The sequence below is a fragment of the Pleurodeles waltl genome, chromosome 3_1, assembly GCF_031143425.1.
Source record: "Pleurodeles waltl isolate 20211129_DDA chromosome 3_1, aPleWal1.hap1.20221129, whole genome shotgun sequence".
Lineage (NCBI taxonomy): Eukaryota > Metazoa > Chordata > Amphibia > Caudata > Salamandridae > Pleurodeles > Pleurodeles waltl.
The window spans coordinates 1,493,851,609-1,493,874,892 of record NC_090440.1 but is presented as its reverse complement, the minus strand read 5'-3'; the positions used below and the strand labels follow the sequence as shown (position 1 = coordinate 1,493,874,892).

At 43.4% G+C, this 23,284-nt stretch overlaps 1 protein-coding gene across 1 annotated transcript in view; it reads left to right on the top strand.

Moving 5' to 3' along the window:
• Window positions 1–23,284, top strand: part of LRP1B (LDL receptor related protein 1B) — a 4,500,992-nt gene that overhangs the window by 4,210,372 nt on the left and 267,336 nt on the right. Inside the window, exons 81-82 of the mRNA XM_069225083.1 lie at window positions 924–1,040; window positions 4,851–5,024. Coding sequence (XP_069081184.1) covers window positions 924–1,040; window positions 4,851–5,024 — 291 coding nt within the window. The remainder of the gene's footprint in view (window positions 1–923; window positions 1,041–4,850; window positions 5,025–23,284) is intronic.

Below are 23,284 nucleotides of genomic sequence, written 5' to 3'. Positions count from 1 at the left end.
TGACCTCCGTGAGATTTTTTGTAAATCTGCGGAATTCCATGAAGTGAAACTCCAGGAGCTCTGCCCAGGCCTACAAAACACCAAGGATACATCTACATCCTCTGTTCTCCTCATCCTGTAACAACGTAGGGCCTGATTTGGATCCTGGCAGAGGGAATGCTCCATCACAAACTGATATTCAGTCTGCTTTATTACAATCCCCATAGGCTATAATGGGATTGTAAAACGACAAACAGTTTATTTGTCATGTTTGTGATGTAGTAACCCCCTCCCCAGTATCTAAATCAGGCCTAAAGTTACCTTGTAACCCCACAAACCAGAGCCATATGAATATTTACATTTCTAACATTTGTAAAAAAATGTCATTTAACTCAGCAATATTACATACAAGGTTTACATTCATGCCCTTGCCTCCATTATTTTCTATTATAACTCTATTTTGAACTTTACACTCAGATTTTGTGATTGGCCCAATGTAGTAACATTATGCAAATGTGTAAGAGTAAATTTACATGCTTCGATTACTCATGAGTAACTTACTTTTGTTAACAACCCTGTTAACTTATAGAAAGTGTTGCAATCCCAAATACTGCAGTGTGCACGAGATTTGCCAGAACTTGTCAAAAGTGGCATACTGAGCACCTTTCCCAGACCTCTAAACCCCCACAATACTGCCACTGGTGTCCACAATAGGCAAGCACATAAATACAATTGTAATTGTTTTGAAATGCAATAATCAAATATTAAACTAATAATCACTGTGGTATGAAATTATAACTACACATGAAGAATTTGTAAAAGGCATACTTCTACAATTACAAATGCCTTGTTTGTAAAAAAGCAACTGGTAATTTGGAGAACACTCACTATAATTCCTTAAGGGGCATCTAAAAAAATATATATATTTATTTGATTTTTTTCAGGTCTTGTGGTTGATCATTACAGTGAACGTCTCTATTGGGCAGACTTTGAGCTTTCAGTTATTGGCAGCATCCGATTTGATGGATCAGATTTAGTAATAGCTGTCAGCAGTAAACATGGTAAGTTGTGCTTATCTAAAACTATAATTAAAACACACAATCAACTATGTCAATAGCGTTAGTGAAGAATTATTTTTGTGTAAGGTTGTCCTTATGTAGCTTACTGATGTAGCCAAAGGACAACCTAGCTGACTATTTATGAACAATAATAGTATTCTCATAGAACTTTTCAAGTCTGATATATTACATTTAAAGCACACATGCAGTGTTTTCAGTGGCATCACTTAGTTTCATTCTATATGTATTTTTAAATAGAATTCCCACCACCTACCTCTATAAATTTAGATTCACTACAGAAAGCATATTTAAGTGATACAGTGCAGTGCAGTTTGTGTCCTGGAGTACAGGAGGAACTCATATTCACTGTCAGTGGGCAGAGCACGGTGTTTGCTTCCAAGAATGAAAAAAGGTTAGGCAGGGCAAATGTTGACTGACTGTCTGAGATTGGTATAAACCAAAGGCAAAGATTAAACAAGGTGCATTTGTGGGTTTAAAAAGAACTAGTGGCAGCAACCCCCTTGCAATCAGTTCCTTCCTTCATGCCATTGCAGACAAGCAAATCTGTCTCAGTGAAAGCATTTTTCTGGTCAAAGTCACCTCCCACTCGAAAGGAAAACAAATTTCCACTCTCCTCAACCCCTTTCCATGGGTATGCCTCAGCAATGTATTATTTCATAAAAAAGTTGATATGTCTCCTCGTTCAAAAAATCAAAACCTCTGTCTGACGTCTGCAAATTCAAAGTTATCAATAAGGGTTGTCCCATTTAAATCAGATCCAAAACCATCAATATCATTGAATCACCTTTCTCCAAAAATGTAAACAATACTCCTCTGATAAAACAAACTTAGATCCATCCCTAAAACTGTCTTTAGGCATTGTTATGACACCCTTATTGTATCTCCCAAGTTCTAGGGACTGCAGTCATAAAACTACCATCCATTCACTAGGAAATGAGTCTTCCACTGAGTGGTTTCTAGTCAGGATAATGACCTAATTTTTCGATTACTGCTATGTTATCCTTATTTTTTATGAAAATAATATAAAGCTTCTTAAAGATAGTAAGCACATCAAAAGATTAAAAGAAAAACAATAAAAGATGGTGTCAGGGCCCATGACAAGAGAGGATAAAGAGGCAGATAGGAGGTAGAAAGGCTGGAAGAGAAAATAACAAAAAAGACATACGACACAGAATAGAAAAATGCAAACCAATAAATCATACATTAAAACTGAACAATCCTTGAGGAAAAAGAAAGAAGGAACACTACTGAACATCTAAGAGGAGCATCACCTCACCAACGATAAAGACTATGTGGTAGATTTAAGAAAAGCGGTGCTGCACTGAGTTCAATGCCACTTTTCTTGCGCCCCTTAGCGCCCCCCAACCGCCACCATGTCTGCACCGTATCGAAAATATGCAGCCACATGGCACAGGGTAGGGGGCAGTAGCATCAAAATATTTGATGCTTTTGCTGTACTGTTCAGGGTTAGTGGCAAACTTTTGGCGCTAACGCTGAACAATACACAGGTGCCCATTTTAAACAATGGTGAGCCCCCTTTTAGCACTTGCTCTGAGCAGGCATTACATATGCCGCAAAAAATTATGTAAAGAAATCTTTTAGATTTCTTTGCACCTTTTTTTTGCCCCCAGCAAAGGGGGAACTCCCCCCTTGCATACAATATGTCTGGTGCAGGCAAAATGTGGTGCAAGGGGTTACAAAGTGGCACAATGCATGAATTGCGCCACTTTGTAAATATGGTGCAGCATTTTTGCCATACTATTGCCACATTAGCATCAAAACAATGATGCTAATGTGGTGATATATGGAAAAAATAACTCTTACATCACCCATATGTGCACCTTAATTAGTCCTTCCAAAGTATTCTATTCCATTGACCATAAAACCTCACTAAGCTGACTGTAAATGTAGAATGAATGAAACTGTAAATTCATAGTTCAGTGCCTCCATCTTTTCCATGATCCAGACCACCCTATTTGGAGCCCCCAGTGGATCTGTTCTCTCACTGAGAGCATTTCATCCCCATATTGCTATCCTGGCTCAGCAACAATATTGACTACCAGATGTATGTCATTGTCATTCAGAGTCATATTAAAGTGGAGTAGAACACTTTAGTTCTTATAGCAATGTACAAAGTAAGGCCCATATTTATACTTTTTGCCACAAACTGCGCAAATGCAGTTTTGAAGCAAAAAGTATAGCGCCAGCTTGCGTCATTCTAAAGCACCAGCTGGGTGCTAAATTTATGGAATGCTGCAAGCCGGTGCTAAGATTGAGCTAACGTCAGAAAAAATGACGTTAGCCGGGTGGGGTGGCATTATGGGTGAAGGGGATTTTGCCTCAAAAAATGACGCTAAGCTGGGTAGAGGCAAAAAAAATCCATTAACCAGCCTAGCGTCATTTCCTGATGCAAAACCATCCATACCACATGACTTCTGTCTTATAAAAGACAGGAGTCAAGCCCACCACACCAATGGCCAGCACAGGGCATCAGGGTACCCTGGGCATGGCCATTGTACCCAGTACCAAGCAGGGGGGCCCACGTCAGGACCCCCAATGGCACTTTTTTTCTTTTAATTACCTTCCTTACCTGGGATGGGGTTCCCCATCCTCTGGTGTCCCTCTGGTGTGGGTGTTCCTGGGGCCTGGGGTGGGCACCAGCGGGCCCATTCCATGGTGTTTAACCATGAAAATTGGTCCACAGGTCCCCTATCGCCTGGTCTGACCCAGACGTTAAATAATGGTGCAAAGCAAGCTTTGCACCATTATTTAGCCCTTCCTTCCACCTGTGCATCATTTTAGCACAGGGGAATATATAAAGGGTTAGCACCTCATTGAGGCAAGGTTGGTGCACGCATCAAAAAAGCGGTGCTAACTCCAATATTTTGATGATAGACGCTAGGGATTAAATAAAGAAAATATCTATCGAAAAAGCCTACTCATTGTTCAGACCTTTACTTCTTGCCTTTATGAAAGTGTATTTGACAAAATGCTGCAAAAGAAAAGTTGGTGTATGCACATTTACACATTAAGGCCCTCATTACAAGGCTGGCGGTCAGGACCACTACTGTTGTGGTGGTCTGACCGCCAAATTAGTACCCTGGCGGTTAGACCGCCAGCACCACTAGAATCCATGATCCCGTCAACCTGGCGGTGGCAGAGATAGCAATCAGCACGGCATCAAGAGCCACCCTGCTGATTACAACTTTGTTCTCTGCCAGCCTTTTCATGGCAGTTTTACCGCTATGGAAGGCTGGCGGAGAACAGGTGCAGGGGGTAATGGGGGGGCTGCACTGCCCATGCAAATGGCATGATCAGTGCAGGGGTCGACCTGCCCAGCATCATCGCAATGTTCACTGTCTGCTTTGCAGACAGTGAATACTTTGAAGGTGCTGGTGCACCCTGCAGCAGCATTGTCGCCGGCTCGATTACGAGCCAGGGACAATGCTGTCGCCTGTTTCCCTCTAGGCTGGCAGACGGAAACCTTGGTTTCCGCCCGCCAGCCCAGCAGGGAACTCTAAATGGGTCCAGCTGGAAGGTAGCCAGTGTGGCAGCAACCTCCCTGTCGGAAGTTCGGCGGATGGTGCAAACCATCCGCCGAACTCCTAGTTAGGTCCTAAGTCCAATGCATAAATAAACTGTTTTCCTAAAAGAGAGAGTTTTTAAATATTTTCATACATTTTCACCAAACACAATTAAAGGCTCCAGTCTGTTGCTTACACAGATCTAAAATTAAATCTGGACAGCAATAGGAAGATCTTAATAAAATATTTTATTTTCATGTACATTCAGGTTTGTTGCACCCGCAAAGAATTGACATATTTGAAGACTATGTTTATGGAGCTGGATTAAAAAACGGCGCTTTTAGAGTTCAGAAATTTGGCCAAACATCTCTGGAGTGTCTTAATTTGGATGTTGAGAAAACAAAAAGTATTCTGATTTCACATCGCTACAAACAACCACACTGTAAGCATTTTTTATTTCTTCTTTTCATTATCTTAAAACAATGCTCCTTCGGGGACTGGCGTTATGCTATAGAATGTTACCGAACAATATGGTGGCTGTTTAAAATCATTAAATAAAGCGTGGTACAGTGATTGGGAAATCTACTGAACAGCTATGAATAAGTGAATACTGGTGTGATTTATTGACCGTTATGGCACATTTTTTTATACCAGTGTCAATTGTATGCTGTTATTAAGTCAGAAGATTGCATGTCATTTTTTTTTTTTTTTTAATATTAACAAACATTTCCACAGATTCCAACCAAACAGGTATGTACCAATTTTCAAAGCTGGAAACAATTACTGTCCAATTTACAGTTTTCTTCTGGTAAAGAAATCAGGACATGTCAGTGGCTATCTCTGAGATGCTCATGTGTCGATGAAGGTCTAGTGAAGTTCCAACATTTTGTTACATGGAATGGAGAGAATAAAACTGAGTCATATTTTCAAAGAAATGGCTCAGTTCTGCTCTCTTCCCATACTGATGCACTTTGGGCTGCTAATGCCAATGGAGGCACCCTTGTGCCATAGTGCAAGCGTGTCTGTGTTATGGTCAGGATAGCTTTTGTGCAAGAAGGGACACCTTCCTGAATAAAGACTGTCAACTGACGATTTTTCATCTTTGTAAGGCTTCTGTAGAATGCAGTACACATGCAAAGAAAAAATAACAAGAAGAATTAAAGATATTTCTCCTCATTATGCCAGCTTAACTTTGGTGCAAACCTGTGTCTACAACTCTGTGTAATAATGCATTTGCATCAAAATCCTTGGGGAGATTCATGAAAACACTCATGCAACACCATTGGAATGCCTCCATGATGCTAAGTAATGCAAGTAGGAACAGTGCTCTGGGTTGTGTTCGTTTTTTGTATTTCAAAGCAATGGAAATGGATATATGTGTTGCTTGTTAAATACCAAAGTGGATGTTGCATTAGGTCTGCATCAAAAAAGTAATGCAAACCTGAACAAAAATGTTTGTAAATCTGGATCAATGTTCTGTTAACAAGAGGTTGATCAGGGATTGTCAACATACTTAGAACAGTGATATTCTTCAAAGTGTGGAATTTATCTCTTTGGGGATAAGGTTGGGCTTTGGGGAGGGTCTTCAACAATGAATCTCCAAAGCTGTTTTTCCAGTTTGTGGTAGAGTTTCCAAACATGCCCAACTAACAACACAAATTTCTAAAACATGCTTTGCCCACATGAAGATTATGATAATATATCACCATCATTGTATGCAATGAACTTGGTTTAGTCTTCTTTCTTCTGGTAGTGGTTGTGTTCTTAGAGTTTGATCACTTGCTCTCCAGATTGCCATGAAGGTAGTTCAGGAGAGATAGGTGGCTGAATGGCAGCTGAATGGAATATACAGTGTTTTGCTATTAAAGAAAGCATACAGCAGCACGGTGTGGGTACCGTAGAACAAGGGGGTACAAAAGAAAAACCTTTTTTCCCTGGCCTTTGAATGTCTGATAGTACTGGGCAAGAGACAGCACTTGACAGGCTGACTGTAGCAGAACCTTCCAGTTTTTCATTGGCATCAGATGAAGAGCAGCAATGAAAAACGTGGTTGTAGCTTGGAAGAGGACAGAGAAATGAGTGAAAGGCAGGAGGACTTAGGTACAGTGCTACAGGGAGAGCAACAGGTCAGGGAGGAGGCAGTGACAGGACCTAAGGAAAGGACAGGAAGGATGAGCTCATACAGACACACAAACACACACACTCATCAGACAGAGCTTTTCCAGGCAGTAACACAGTGCCATTCAATCACAATTAAACATGAAAAAGCTGTACACACAACAATCATCACACAAAACGTTGAGATTCAGTCAAAGATAGATCATTTATTGCATTAAAAGCAACTGTGCAAGCTTCACTTACATCAACAATAGGTACACCAGAAACAGAAGGTCCATACAGAACAATGGATAACAACAGAGCAAAAGAATATGATTTGCTCAAACACAACACAGCTAAGGTACAAAAAGCAGCAGAATGCAAATCCATCACACATATAACAAGTAACACATTTCAATGCGTGTGTCAGCTTCACCCTAAAGAACAATTACAGCATTGCAGATGCTATGTAATCCTCTCCAGCTGGATAAAAGATACAGCCCATTAATAGTTCTTTAGCATGGTAGTGTCCCCATGACAGACACTACAAAAAACCCAACAGAGGATGGCTTCCTGAGTCGGCTTTTACTTGTGTTCTTTGAAGCCAACCTGAGGAAACAGTAGTCGGCTTCTGCACCTCACCGTTGACCTTATTTGAAGATATTACTGTTTTGGTTAAAATGGTGCATTACCATTTAATGTGTAAAAAGGACAACTGAATGAGGTTTGTAACACATTTTGAAGTAAATTCATTCACTCCAGTTCACCTATAATATACAAAAAATGTTTCAATTATTCAATTACTCACTAAAATGGGGGGCCTGGACATAACACCTTTACACTCATGGTGGGTTTGGTATCAAAACCTTTGAAGGATGTTTATTGCCCTTTATTGTTGAATGGTTTCCTAGAAAGAGGGGTGGGCTTCCAGTAGATTTCACAAGGGAAAAATGTGTCATAACTTTTTGGCCTGTACCAAGAGACGTGCACTACATTCTCTAAACCTTACAACATAAGGAATGCAGTAGGGCTGGTCTTTGAAAATATTGTTTTTGTCAGAGTGGATGCTCATGCACACTTTTTTGTATCAAAATGGTTGCTGTAATTACAATTCATATGAGTGTTGAAATCCATTGCAAGAGAGCAGAGAGCTGTGGTCACAAATAGCTCAGCATACTTTATTTGTCTATCCTCAACTGGTGAAACCAGAATCTATCTGTTGGGATATGAATGCCCAGTGCATAAGAAATGTCTGCCCTGAGTGTCTGACTTTATTTGAAACTGGTAAGCTGACTTTTAGCTTTGGCCCTAGAGTCACACTAATCTGGTGTGTGCACAGAGGCCTGTCCTTGATAATGAGAGGTCTAGGGCCCATCCCGTGTTCTGGATGGATGCAAAAAGGATGTGGTCAAACGTAAACTTCGCACTTGATTAGCGCACTACTCACCCATTAGGGTCTCAGGGATCTGTACGCATACCACTGTGGAACCCCTCTTAGCTTTTCCCTGTGGGGCACCCACTCCTGGACAACCCCCAGGCTGAAGCCAGACATCCAAGCACTGCCAGGGCCATTTTGGAGATTAAGTAAGCTATTGCCCAGAGTTACAGAGTGGGACCCCTTAATTAGATGAGGCAGCGAGGTGAGAATCATCTGGTCCAAGGGAAGTGAGCCCAAGTCCCGCCAAGGCAGGAGTTGAACCCAGGTCACGGACCAGATCTCTGCATCCGGGTCTGCTGTTCTAACCATTGTGCCACACTTCTCCACTGGTCCAAGTGGACAATCCCTGTCCCTGTCCTGGGTAAAGTACATTAAGTGGAGCTGGCATGTTTTATAAATCTTTGTGACCAGGCTTTTCATCTGTGTCAGTAACAGTGTGGCCCACTGACTCCTCCTATCTGTGCTAATATGAGAAATGTAGAATCTTATACTGATATCCCATGTGCATGTTGAAAGCATACACATGTACAGTCAGTGTGTGACACGTATGGCAGTAGGAATCAAAATGTGTGGTAGACTGAGTACTGAAGCAGTAGCATCCATTTTGAATTCTCTTGGTTGTAGCATGGCACAGGATGGAGGATTAGGAAAATGTCTCCAGATGGTGAAAGTATATTGCCTGCATTCATGTGGCTTAAGGGTAGAGACCAAGACAGTGGACTAAGGAGGATGAAAACAGTAGCAACTTTAGATATTCCATGAAGACTTTTTGTTTCACAGAGCTGCTGACTAGGTTTTCAACCATTTGGGTAGTTTTTGGGGTGAGTGATAGGCCTGTAGTTTATGTTGTTCAGTGTGAAGACATTTTAAGGCCAGCATGCTCTTTTTTGTATCTTTGATTAGTGCTTCGGGAATGCTGTTGTCAGCTAGACACAAAAACCTCACAGAACTTCCCCCATGGCTAATTGCTGTAGGAAACATCACTTTGCACAAATGCAGTGTCTCAAGACCAGTCTGGAAATAATATTTGAAAGAGAAGCAAAGCAAATTGGTTATGAAACCTTTAGATAATGGGTACACATCCCTCAAGTGTAAAATGTGAATATATGTGTGATACAAATCAGCCAAATTTGTTCCAATTTCAAATTCCTCCTAACCAAAAGCTAGTGCTTTACAGATTACTCAAAGAGTTGCTTTACAACATGGGCTGCTGTTTGCCTGACAGAAGGCATCACATGAAGTTAAACTTTCTGCTGAAGAAGTTGAGGGATTACCTGAAGAGCTTAGAGTTCTGCCCACCTGCTAAAAGAGGGACGGAGTGTGTCTGGCCTTACAAGAGGTGAAACTGTCCATGAGGAGAAGGTCATTTTGGTGAAAGGAGAATCACAGAGAAAACTGATGACCCAATTGAGTGTGCCAGGAGACCAGTCTGTAAAATGGTCCCTCCATCCTCTATGTGCCTTTTATGAAGTAAGCTGCACCAAATTTTTATCAGAAACGTGTGTCTCAGCAGCTGGCTTCAGGTTTGACAACTTGGTGTTGTCACTCCCAACAAGTAACAAAGGACTGCCTCACTGCCAAGTGGAGAGCCTGATCTCACTAGGGAATGACACTACACAAAAGAAATCACTGTGAGAACCTCTCGTGAGCACCTGCCCTGAGCTGAGTGAGAAGCCTTCCACTTTGTAGTGGGAACTATTGTGAAGAAGTACCTAACTGCTAAAGGTACAATTAACTGTTGCACTCAACTGCACACTTAAAAACAATGAGATAATTTGAGCTAAATAGAACTGAGCCTACACCTACCTAAACCCTTTGAAGGGTAGAGACAGTAATAGCAAGAATCTTGGCACACGCAGGATAAAAGATGAATACTGAGAAGGGAATGAAAAGCCTCACCTTTAGAACATAGCAGTCTACAACCTCTTATGCCATATTTTGTTTACCTGAACAATATTTACTTTTGATTTGAAATGAAAAGTAAATTTTTATTTAATGTAAAGATGACGCTAGACATTACCTCTGTGCCTGCTAGTTGATTGTTGAGTTATTAGCGCTTACACCCCAACACTACCCCCCAAAAAGCATGTGACTGCTCACCTCGCTCCCCTAAGTGTCAAGTGCGGAGAGTGATGTAATTGGCCCAATTTGCACACACATTGTTAAAAAAAAGTTATTGCGTATTTCTGACAGGTTATTCTTAATTATTCATTATCAACCAGGGCAGGACTGGGAATCCAAAGCAGCCCTGGCAAATTTTGTCAGACCAGCCCCCTTATGGTGCATAGTGAGCTCGAGCGAGCCTGACAGTTACAAAGACAAGGGTGGTTGGAAGGGGGTTCTTCAGCCCAAGAAAATTTGGGGAAAATGGGGCATTCTACAACACATTTTTCATTATATGTTCAATTGTATTAGTTTTTAAAGCATAGTAAATTATGACTTTACAATGCACTGGGATAAAACTATTATTATTAGGGCTGGGAAAGCATAAACTCAGGATTCACAATGTAACACAGTGTTGTGGTCAGGGTTGACTTTACTAATAAGAATTCATTTCTACCTAATCAAACCCTTTTTAGCAAATTTAGGATAATGAAATATCGGGAAAAACATAACTTTCTAAATTAGACTACAAAAGGGTCTCTATGACAAAAGCAGTAACCCACTGAGCTATGTACATAAAATACTGTTCTGTGATCCGCATAGTACATGCTCTTTGCAGCAGACATGTTAACCGTCTGTGCTACCTTAGATGAGTCAAAACTGCCACTAGACAAAACTCCAGTCTCTCTCCAGAAGGTACACTAATCACCAGAGTTATCTCAGCATTTCTATTGTTACCTAAAAACTGTTGGCTACACAAGGTACTCTGCAAAGCTTTTAAAACTGCAGCCCTGCTACAAAACTGGCCCACAGTAACGAAAGTGGTCCCCCATCCTTCTTGTCCTCCGGAGAAGCACCCAATGCCAGGTGCGGCCAGTCCGACCTTGTTATCAACTAAACAATTTAGCACCTTTGTGTGTCTTTAAACAAAAAAATCTTGAAATAAAGCATAACAGGAATGGTTGTAATTTACATTTGGAAAGTGCCAACTATATTAGATGTTCTACAACTGGCTTCCCAATTGCAAAGAATGTTAAACTGTGAGGGCCTCTTGTTTTCGCACACCAAAATACAGTGTTCTGAGAAATGAATTTAATTTATAAAGTATGCATGGTTAAATTCAAAACTGCTCAGTGAGAACCATCTGATTTAGACCATTATAAAAGAAAACTGAGCATTTTAAAAACTAACCTTAGTGAATATGCTTTACTTAGCACTTCTTAATAGGCATTATTGGAGTGGTGGGTAGGAACAAAGGTCTAGGAACAAAGAGGTCATTCAATGTAAGAAATCCATGAACCCCTAGAAGTTATTCTCTAAACCTTCTGCTTAATATACATGAAACACATACCATATTTATGCATGGGAATGTTTTATGGGTTTAAGGAAAATGTACCTTGAATATTAATAGCAATTTGAATAACGCTGTTGAAGCGGAATACATATATATTGAGAGATCCTTTGATTTTATTGAAGCATTTTCAACTTAAATAAATGTGTCAACCAAAAAAAATAAACTATAGTGTACATGATGTAACTTTGTCAAAGAATCCAGAAAACACCAGGATGACAGATTTTGACCTATATTGCAAGAAATCGGGTCATTTATGTAGGATATGAGTCCTACACAAGTAAATGTACAACTGTCTTTGTACTGGGACAAAGTGCCCCATTGTAGCTCCTGGCTCTCTCATGGTAGTAAAGTTTAGCAGCCCAAAGCCTACTCAGGAGAGGTGGTGTGGGCTAGTAACTCCACATGGCTGGTTCACAACAGCCTCACCCAATAAATTATTTTCTAGTCCATGCTTTTTCTTTGAAAAAGAAAAGGTAATTTATTACAAAGACACTAGTAAATACTACACATTAAATTAAGTATATACATTCTGGTAGATGTGGAGCCAAGATGGCGGCTGGAGCGGACGCGGAGCTCGGAGCTCCGCACCGGCCCCGGAACATTTCTCCTGACACAACGGTGTCGCAGCCCTGGGGCCCGAGAGAACACTGTCTGGAGGTAGCCTGGGGGCTCCGGGGACAGCTGGCGTGTGTTTTTGGGGCGGCGAGGTGCCCCGCCGTCCCGCACGCACTGCCGCGGCCCAGACCTAGACGGCGCGACCTGGCATTGCGCTAGGGCGGCACCGGCGGAGGAGGAGCCCATTAGCGCGCCGATGCTGGCCAGGTGAGCGCTGAGTGGGGCGACGCATGGGAACCCTAACATGTTGCCCCAACCGGACCCGATACTACCTGGGTGGACCTAGGCAAGCACCCGGCCTCATTGTGGGCGTTCCCCACCTCCGGATCAGCGGAGCCTCCAGGCCTAGCGGAGGACCGCAGGCACTGCACATCTCCTCATCGTTCTTGCGGGTGCTCGTGCCGTACCCCCAATGCTTGGGAGGCCTCCCCCGCGGGTGACGGCGGCCCGCACAATCTAGCCGGCTGGGCCTACTGCGGCCCCACATACTCACGCTAAACACTGAAGCTGCTGGTTGGCCCCTGGGACACATCACTGGTGACCGCTGACTACCTGCAACAAGCTGGTCAAAGACGGCAGCCGACCTTTTACCAAGGTCCCTACAAATAGTACTTACGACACATGCCCTGCAGACACCGAGAGGGACTTCCAGCACCGGGTACATCCAACAGGGCGACAAACTACTATGCAGGGGTGAGCAGAGTTGTTCAAGGCGCCCTAAAACTGGCGATTACTGGATCATCTGATACTGGTAGGGAGTGCTCCACCTCGAGCTGGTTGCGTCATAACTGAGAAAATACTACCTCACCTATTACCTGCCTATGAACCTTTTGCGACTCCTCTGGGCCTTGGGGGTATCTGGTGACTTTCCTTCACTCCGGCGCTGCCTGCTCTTGATGTTGCATATCGATCTCACAGAACTCCACACCGCTGTCTCTGCTCGCTGCATTGCTTCCTCCGGTACCCTTCTTCATTGTTCCATTATATCCCTCCCTGGGTGGCAATGATGGCCAAACCTAAGGTGCCCAGGGCTCCGGGACCTGAGCTGGATCTCACCTCAAAGGAGGGGGGAATCTTGGAGACCCTGGCACAATTAGACACTACACTCAAATCCCACTCTGCCCAATTCGATAAGGTTCTGCAGGCTATTCTCGACACCAAAACGTCCTTGGAAACCAGAATTGACACAATCGCCACAGACGTCACCCTACTTCGGGCCGACCATCGTAAATTGGCTGATCGTGTGGAAGAAACGGAATCCTCATTGGCAGCTCTCTGTTCCTCGGTGCAAGACCTGCATTCCCAACTGAAACAAATGCAATTGGATCTACATAATCGCGCAGAGGATGCCGAGAGCAGGTCCCGTCGGAACAACATTAGACTTGTGTGGTTTCCTGAACAGGTTGAAGCACCCAATACTGAACTCTTTGTGGAACAATGGCTGATTAACCACGTGCTAGACGGCAAGCCTCTGAAATTTTTCTCCGTAGAGAGAGCACACAGAATCTCCGGCAGGGCCCCCCGCCCAGGGGCGCCGCCACGACCCATTATCGTCCGGCTATTGAATTTTCGCGACAGAGACTTAATTCTACAACGCTCTCGCTCCCACGGCCCATGGAGGCACGAAAATGCAGCGATATCAGCATATCCTGACTTTACAGCTGAAGTACAGGCGAAGCGTAACTCCTTCACCAAAGTAAAACATCGCCTCCGGGAACTAAATTATAAATATGCGCTCTTATTCCCAGCTAAATTACGGGTGATTGATGGTGAGGCCATTAGACTTTTTCAATCCCCAGAGGACGCGTGGACCTGGTTGCATGCAAAGGGATTGGTGCACTCAGCTACAGACACTCTGGAGGATGCCACTTGGCTGACCCCACACTCTAAACGACGCAAGCGGAAATCAAGTAAAGCTGGCCCCTCTCGCGCTAAAGCGGTCACTGAACAAGAGAAAGCGATACAGGAAGCAGCGCACTTCTCTCACAACTCCTTTTTGGCCTTATCCGACAGGTTCCAGTTCCCCTTGGATTCGGACACTGGAGTCACGTCACCTTCCAGGACTTCTAGCGATGAACGTGCCCCCCTGACAACTCCAAGACTGGCTGATGATCTTTGACACATCACAATCTATGGCTCCTAAATATTGGGTAGGTTTGCCCTGTGTCTCCATATTAATAGCGCTTCTTATCTATCTCGTGGCCCCAGGGCGCAATTGTATGAAGCTATTCTGGGGTCCCTGGGATGCTCTCTATTGTATTTCATGATACATACGACCCCCCCCGACCACAGGGGATACTGTGGATATACTATCTCTTAGTCAGAGCTGTTTCACATAAAGTATTACGTGCTTTTGTTCCCTTTTTATGGGGTTATGGCATGCTATCTGTTACGATACAGGCCTGGGATCTGGGAGTTGTTCCAATGTTTTTTGTGGTTAGAGCCTGCTTGGTGTTAGACAAGAAGGGGATCGCTTCCTTTTGGGGATTCCGGAGGCGGGAGGGAGGGAGTATTGTTATGCTTTTACACTCCTACTCCCTATGGCTACGGACTATAACATATTAACCTGGAATATCCGCGGATTTAAGTAATCCCATAAAAAGATATAGAATATGCACTTACCTCCGACGACGCCATATCCATATCGCCTGCCTGCAAGAAACACACCTGACTCATGGTGAATTACTTAAATTGCAGCGGCGCTGGAAGGGGCAAGTTTTTGGCACTAGCTATTCTGCGTATGCCAGCGGCGCCCTGATATGGCTTGCGCCGGAAGTACCATTCACTAAAACTAGATCTCATGTGAACCGGGAGGGCTGGTATGTCATATTGGATGGCCTCCTAAATGGGCGCCCTATACTCTTGACTTCTATATACGGCCCTAACACCCTGCAAGGAACGTTTTTCGATGATTTAACTCCTACCCTATTGTTAGATCCCAATACTCCTAGTATATGGGGTGGCGATTTTAACTGTATTCAACATACTGCAATGGATGGCTCGACTCCTCCCATGCCAAACACCCCTGGTCTCCTAGCCACTAAACATTTTCAACGCTGGTCACACACTATGCACTTATCCGACATATGGCGTTTACACCACCCAGGCGATAGGGAATATTTGTATTATGCCCCTAGCTACCATATACACACTAGATTAGATTATATTTTTTGTAATTCCCTATTGTGGCCACACATCCGTAGCTCTGAATATCTGGGCAGAACCTGGTCGGACCATAATCCCCTTAAAGTGTTGTTCCAATGGGGGCCAACCAGACCGCGAATCCCATTATGGAGGCTGCAAGTGGCAGCTCTTCAAGACACGCAGTTTAAAACTCAACTTGGTACCACCGTTACGGAGTACTTTAAACACAATGAAGGTTCTTTTGGGGACCCTAGAACAGAATGGGATGCCATGAAGGTTGTGATTCGAGGCCATTGCATGGCCTCTTCCTGGGGAGCAAGATCGGCCCTTGCCCACAGTATAGGGAAGCTTGAACACGAAATACGACAATTGGAAGTTGCAGCTGTTACTGACCCTTCCATCTGTCAATGTCTATCCACGCGGCGCCGCCAACACCGAGAGGATTCCCACAGACTCGGCAAATTAGATTATAAGACATACTCTCTGCAACGACACAGAGAGGGTGACAAACCAGGACGTATATTAGCATGGTTACAGCGTTCTGAGGTCCCACGAACAGTACTATGTGCAATCCGTAATGAACATGGTACAGTGGTAAATACACAGGAAGCAATTAACGCAACCTTCGCTCAGTATTATAAAAATCTATATACAGCACGGCCGACCCCTCCCACGTTTGATCTTCACCCGTTATTAAAGGACCTTCGGGTGCCCTCCCTTACACAACAACAGAAACAGGACCTAGACCTCCCACTGCACACAGATAAGGTGAACCTCGCAATACAACAGATGGCCAGGGGGAAGACTCCAGGCCCAGACGGTCTCCCCGTAGAGTTCTACGCCTCTTATGGGAACACTCTCGCACTCACATTATTAACTTTGTACGAGACTTCGTACCAGAAGGGCGCACTCCCCTCAACATTGAACGAAGCACTAATTGTGGTCCTTCCAAAGCCTGGTAAGGACCCCCTTGAAGTGAGCTCTTATTGTCCCCTCTCCATGCTCAATATTGATTATAAGATCCTTAGTAAACTAGTGGCCAACAGGCTGCTACCCCTACTTCCCTGCTTGATTCATCCCGACCAAAATGGTTTTGTCCCTCACAGAACTACTTATGGTAACGTTAGACGTCTCTGCCACCTTATTGATACGCTGTCCGAGGGAGACGGCTGCCCAGTGGCAATGTCTTTAGACTTTGAGAAGGCGTTCGATACTTTAGGATGGCCATACTTATTGTGGGCACTGGGGCGCTTTGGTGTTGGTCCCCAAATGTTGCGATGGATAAAACTTCTCTACACAGCTCCTTGTGCTAGGGCTCGTACTGGGCACTGCGTGTCTGTGTCCTTACCCATTCAAAGGGGGACCCGTCAGGGATGCTCCCTATCACCGATACTCTTCGCCCTGGCGATGGAACCTCTTGCTATACGATTACGGCAGGAGGAAACCGCGTGGCGCTTGTGGGCCGATGGTAACTGGCACATAACTTCTTTATATGCTGATGACGTACTAATTTATCTACGCGATAGGACTGCTGCCCTAGCCGATTTATTCCAACTATTAGACCAATTCAGCGAGTTGTCCGGCCTCCGAGTGAACTGGATTAAGTCCTGTATGTTCCCCCTATGCAAAGAACGCAACGCTGCATCCTGGACATCTCCTCAGGATAGACTTCCGTGGGTGGCAAACAGCTTCCGCTATCTCGGTGTAGATATATATCACACCACTACAGATTTTGTAGAAGGCAATTATAATAGAGTGCTCTCTTCCATCCGTGGGTCCATGCCCTTCTGGCTGCGTTTGCCTCTCTCCCCAATGGGTAGAGCGGCTATTGCCAAAATGCTAATACTTCCCCGGTTTTTTGTATCTCTTCATGGCCCTTCCATTCTCTCCGGGGTGACCTTTTTTCACAGCAGCACGCAGTTTATTAACCTCTCTCATCTGGGGCTCGGGCCGCAAACGGGTCTCTCTCAATATATTACATCATCCAACTCAGGATGGGGGTATGGCGATTCCGGACTTGTGCCATTATTATGCTGCAGCTCAACTCCACTGGCTTATGACGTGGCTATCAGAGACCCCTTCCATAGAAGGGACCATGATTCGCCAGCTGACAGGTGGCGCGGGGGTACTGCATTGGCACTTTGATCGTCCTCAGCCTGGCATAGGCACGGGCCTGCTCCTTCGCACGACGAAAGCTACCTGGGTTAAGTTTATTCACAAACGTCGACAGCGATTTCCCTACTCCCCAGAGCTCCCAATCTGGGAACTGCCCCAGATTCATGACCTCCAGCGACGATATGATTTTCACATGTGGCGTGAGGGAGGGATGTCACGCGTCGGTGAGCTGTTTCAAGATGGGAAACTACATACTTTCCAGACACTCAGTGCCCTCTACCGTCTAGATCCTGGACAATTTCTAGCCCACGCAACTTTACAAGCTATAGTTCGACAAATGTGGTCCCTTGGTTCCTTGGAACCCCCAACACATGCCATACTTCACCATTTATTGACTAGGACGGGGGAAAGAAAAGCAATCACTAATTTATATGCCCTATTGAGAGACACAACTGTAGTTCCCCACTCTCATAGTAGAACTAGATGGGACCAGAGCCTGGAAGTGACCCTCACAGACCCCCAGTGGAAGATGGCCTTACAACAGGTCAAATACGTATCGCGGAATGCCAGACTGAAATTTACACACTTCAATTACATCCATCAAACTTACCTGTCCCCCCACAGACTGCATCGAATATTTCCAGGAGCTCTCGATGTGCCCACAATGCGCCCAAAGCAATGCCACCTTCCAACATATGACATGGGAATGCGCTGATATATCCTTTACCTGGGCACACGTTGTGCGGCATTTTTCTGATATAGTAGACGACCCCATCCCATTAGACCCACTGCCATGCCTCCTAGGGATAACCTGCAGATCCAAATTGTCCAAGTATTATTTAAAGTTTGTGGATCTTGCCCTTATCCTCTTTAAACGCCTGATTGCTCTGAACTGGAAGGCCCCGAAACCTCCTGCCATATCGAAATGGCTTTGAGGGGTACTACACTGGGCTACGATTGAAGCACAAGCACTTGAATATGACAACCGCAGACGTGGGGGCGAGGGGGGATTACACTATGGGACATGTACTTAGTGAAAGTAGAAGATAAATTGGCCACTCCCGTCCCCATCGCCTCACCTTGTGCGGATACCTCATCCAACCCCAACTAAATTAATCAAATGTGTCAGCTCCATGGTCCCGACCCAATAGCAGCTATCGCGCTCTGAACTCGCTGCCTCCTCATATCATTCCATCCTGACCTTACAACCACTGTATCGCATCATTCAGTGTTTCACTATCTCCCCCCCGCCCTCTCCGATTGCGGTTGTTTCTCATTAAACTACTGCGCCCCCCTCGATGATGTACCTATCCAAATCGTGAGCCAATACACCTTCTCTTCACCAAGCAGCTCTTCATTGTTGTTTTCACTGTTCTTATCTTTCCGTTAGACCTTATTGGTCCCTGTTGCTTATTATATATCTTTCCTGCATTGACTACAGTACACCCCATAATATCTCCATTTACAGAATAGTGTATACTCAATCATTAGCTCTTATATCTCTGACCTCCTCTATTATGTATGAATGTAATACATTATTTCACACTATATGAATCACGCACGATGCACCACCGCACTTATGCCCTCCTGGCGTTAACAGATAATGCCTGATTAGTGCAGATATGTTTTCCTTCTTCATAACTATAATCCCTATCCGCCGTACGTGATTGTATAATAACCAGATAACGATATGTAACGGATCACTTATACAAGGATGCTTCATTGTGTATGTTGTATTCAATTTAAAATACCAATAAACAGATTTAACAAAAAATATACATTCTGGTAGATGGATTGCACCTTTGGTGGCACCCTCATATCACACTACACCCCTTGTGGGTCCTGAACCGCCACCTATATTAGATGCACAGTACAAAGCGGTGTTATTTTAAAAAAGTTCAGCCTACTGGCTTTGCCATGATGCACCATAATCAATGTGCATTGTACAAATAGTAAAAAAGCATTCATTAGAGTGATGAACAGTGTACTGACAGCATCCACATTTCAAATAAAGCATTTCAGAACAAAAAATGTGTCCTAAAGTCTTTATTTTACTGTATTTGGGCTGCTACTAAAGTCATATACGAACCGCAAGTGTCTTCCCACTCCAGAGCTCCTGTACAAAGGTACAATGCTTTAATGTAATAAAAACCTCTTACTGGGTCATTTTTGCAATGCCCCTGGAAACTTAGGGCCGCTCTTTTATAAACATTTCTTCAGGGGCTGTCCTCAGTACAGTCCCTCAGAACATGATTGTTGCTGGTGCTCTTTCTGCTTCATGTGATCACTATAGAGAATGTATGCCAATTCAACACCCTTGTGGGTGATCAATGGACACTCCTTCACCAGAGCCACAAATAATTGATGAGAAGCTTGCCCGTTTAGATTACATTTTAAATTTTCAGCACAACATTGTGCTACTTTTCTTCCTTTCGGTATGGGTGCCTTGGTCCCACAAAGGCCTCATTAAGCAGTGTGGTTTTCAGAGGGTGTACCAAGCTTCCGCCAACCCCTTCTAACTCCTTTAGAAGGAGTGGATATCTATTTTCACATATGTGCTGTTGTTTGGAGACAGGAACAGAAAGCTTTTTTTGTACAAAACCTGTTATGAGTCAGAAACGTTTTTTAACTCCCAAAATGAGGTTTAGAACCCATAACAAATTGAAGCTTGGAAGGGTTGTGAAAGGCGAGTTCTTTCCAAATTTGGATTTGGTATGGCAAAGGGCCTTTGAGAATTTTTTGGCATCCTCTAGAGCAGTAGCCAGTTGTCCACGGGATGCCTGTTCTCCCTGATGTTTTCCTTTGTTTTATAAACAGCACCAGTTCATTTAATGACTTTAGGCTGCCTAAAAAACATTCCCAATTTGGGAATGTGAGCACAGGGATGATGGTCTACTGTCCCTTGCAGGCCATCACCCCTATGTTTGTGGCCAATCACAGGTGGGCTTATATTATGAGCTGCCTAAATGATATTCATTAGGCAGGTTGTTCAGCGAACCACAGCAAATGGTGATTTTGTGAACTGACCTAATAGTACATAGGTCAGTTCACAAAATCACACCCATTCACAAATAGTTTTTGTGCAATTTGTGACAGCTTTCTATGAATGGACTCTTGGTAGATCGGTGCATGGTGTGGAATAATAGTATTGAAGCATAGTGCACTTCTAAATGTCCTACAAGTGGACTCACCATACATGGGATCAAACTAAATAAAGTCTTCAGTGTGTTCTTCCACAAGAAAAGGAAAATTATGATGTATCATATACTGCAAGAACAGCTTTCCTGCTGACAAAGAGCAGTACATTTAGTTGGAAATTGAAGGGACTTACAAGAACTAGTTGCAATTATTTTTCTATGGTAAGCCCACAGACTATTGAAAACTCTTTTTGGCAAGAAAGAATAACTTGAAAATGTTGGCAATGGTGGCTGCTTTTGTTTGGAACATTTTACTTCCTCATTCCCTACTCCTACTTTTCATCCATCTATACAATACTATTGTAACTCAGACTAATAACTGTTACAACAGAACCTAAGTGGAGCAATGTCAATACTTTAACCCAGGTGTTCAGTTCTAATGGGAATTTGTCATACTACTAAGGTCCACATTTTCTTGCCAACAGCCATTTGTCTGTGCACTAGTTATGTGTTCTTGCATAGGAAATATGATGCTTTTTTCAGTGGTGACAAAAGAGGCACGCTCAACAGTGGTCCCAGCCACCACTGACTTTCAATTGTTCACAGAGTTACAGAATGGGGGAAGACCTACAATCACCCTCCCATCATCAGATCAGGGTATTGTTTCTCTGCATATCTACACATCAGCTGTGGACTAACCTATTGAAGTGAGATCTATGAATGTTACAGTAACTTAGCGAAGGGTTGAGTGCAGGTGTCAGCAGATCCGTGTAGGGAAATCATCACATCAGCACTTTTATAGAGAAAATATAGTTATTTGAGGAATCATTCATATATGGCATCCCTTAGTGTGCTTCACTATCTGCATTTGTATTGTGATTTTGCTTCATTTTTCGTTTCAGTAATCTAGAGCATATTTTCAGTATGAGATTGAAAACATTTATCTGTATGGAGTGTTAACAAGTACGATTTACAGAAAATAAAGCCATTGTAATTTATATTCTAAAATACGTGAATGGAACTGTGATACAGAGAAGGGTAAACATTACTTAAGAACTTTCTTGGTGGCACATTCCTGACAATCATTATGTATAGGATTTCCTAAGTATAGCATTGCTGATAAGAAAACACTTTCTGAGCCTAGAACTAGATAGCAACCGAATCAGGGGTCTCAAAACCAATTTGACAAATTTGTTACACCAATGGTAAATCATTCTAGTTCCAGAATCATTCCTTTCACTGTCACCCCCTTTTTTCAATCCCAACAGATATTTGACAACTAGTGCTCATCAAACATCACACCTTTTTCATTAATATGAACACGTTACTCTCTACTCCTCCAATTCCCTCTTACAAGCCCACTATATCTTACTAAACATCTGAGTCATAGTTCATAATTTGCCAGGTGATTAGATTTCTAAAATCAAAACTGCATTGCATCATGTGCTCCATCTGATCAGTTTAGCCCTCATGTCAGTAAACGCTCATAACTGACCTCAAATGTCCCCTTTGCCTACCTCTCTTTTCACTCATTCTCTCTAAACATGCACATACTGAACTTGTTGTAAATCAGCTTAATTTGTATCTCTATCCTAAAAATAAAAAGCTGAAACTTCCTTTCCAAATAACTAACCCCAAATGTCAACTTCTGTTCTTTTAAAAAATATGCAAAAGTTTAAACCTCAACTGCCGTTCATTAAACCTATCTTTAAATAACCTAGCTTTAAATAACCGTGTTGATGCACTACATCGGAGACTCGAATTTCCAAACTGGAAGACGATGTGGTATCGCAGAAAGCACTCAGGGACTCGATGAAAAAAACTTGAAGATGCCCAATGGAAACTGACAGATTTAGAAGACAGACTTAGGCGTAATAATTTATGAGTGCTGGGTATACCAGAAGGGTCTGAAGGAACTGACCCACGTGGGTTTATTGTGGCCCTGTTTAAGGAGGCTTTTCCTGATCTGACTAAGTGGGAATGGGAGAGAGATGGTCAGAGTGCACACCGCTTTGAGCTAAATCATCTGTAGGAGACACTTAGCCTAGGGCCATGTTGATCTCTCTCCTCAACTTTTAGGCAAGGCAGACCGTACACGATCTTGCTCATTCAGATTGCAAGCGTACTGCCCGGGGGTGCGATTTTTTTGTTAGACCTGATTTTTGTCATACAACTGTGAAAAGGAGATGGAGACTTCGTCAACGAATTCTGCCCCTGCAGAGCAAAGGGGCTCAGGTTTATTTGATGAATCCTGCCAAAAAAAAGGTGATTGTTGAAGGTAAGACTCAGTACTTCACGTCTGAAGTAAAAGTGAAAGACTTTATGGACAGACTTTGAAGCTGGCTGGAGGGGGTCTTTATCCTCTCTTTTGCCTCCTTTTTTATAGGGCTCTCCTGGGGGGGTAAAGGTATATTCATATAGTCAAATGTAAGGAGGTATCTGTGTTTTCTTTCTCTATCACGGGATATAGGGAATAAGTGGGATAAGGTGGATGACGTTTGTGCTCACTTTCTTATTCTTTATTTTCTCCTTTGTTTGTTTTTCTAATATGTAGTTATATGTTATTTTGTGGGATATAAGGCACAATTAAGGGCATGGTTCCATCTTGAATGGGGCTGTGTAGTCCTATGCTCTCCATGAAGCTGATTAAAGGGGTGGTGGGTGGAGGGGGTGGTGTGGAGGGAGCGGGTATGGGTGAC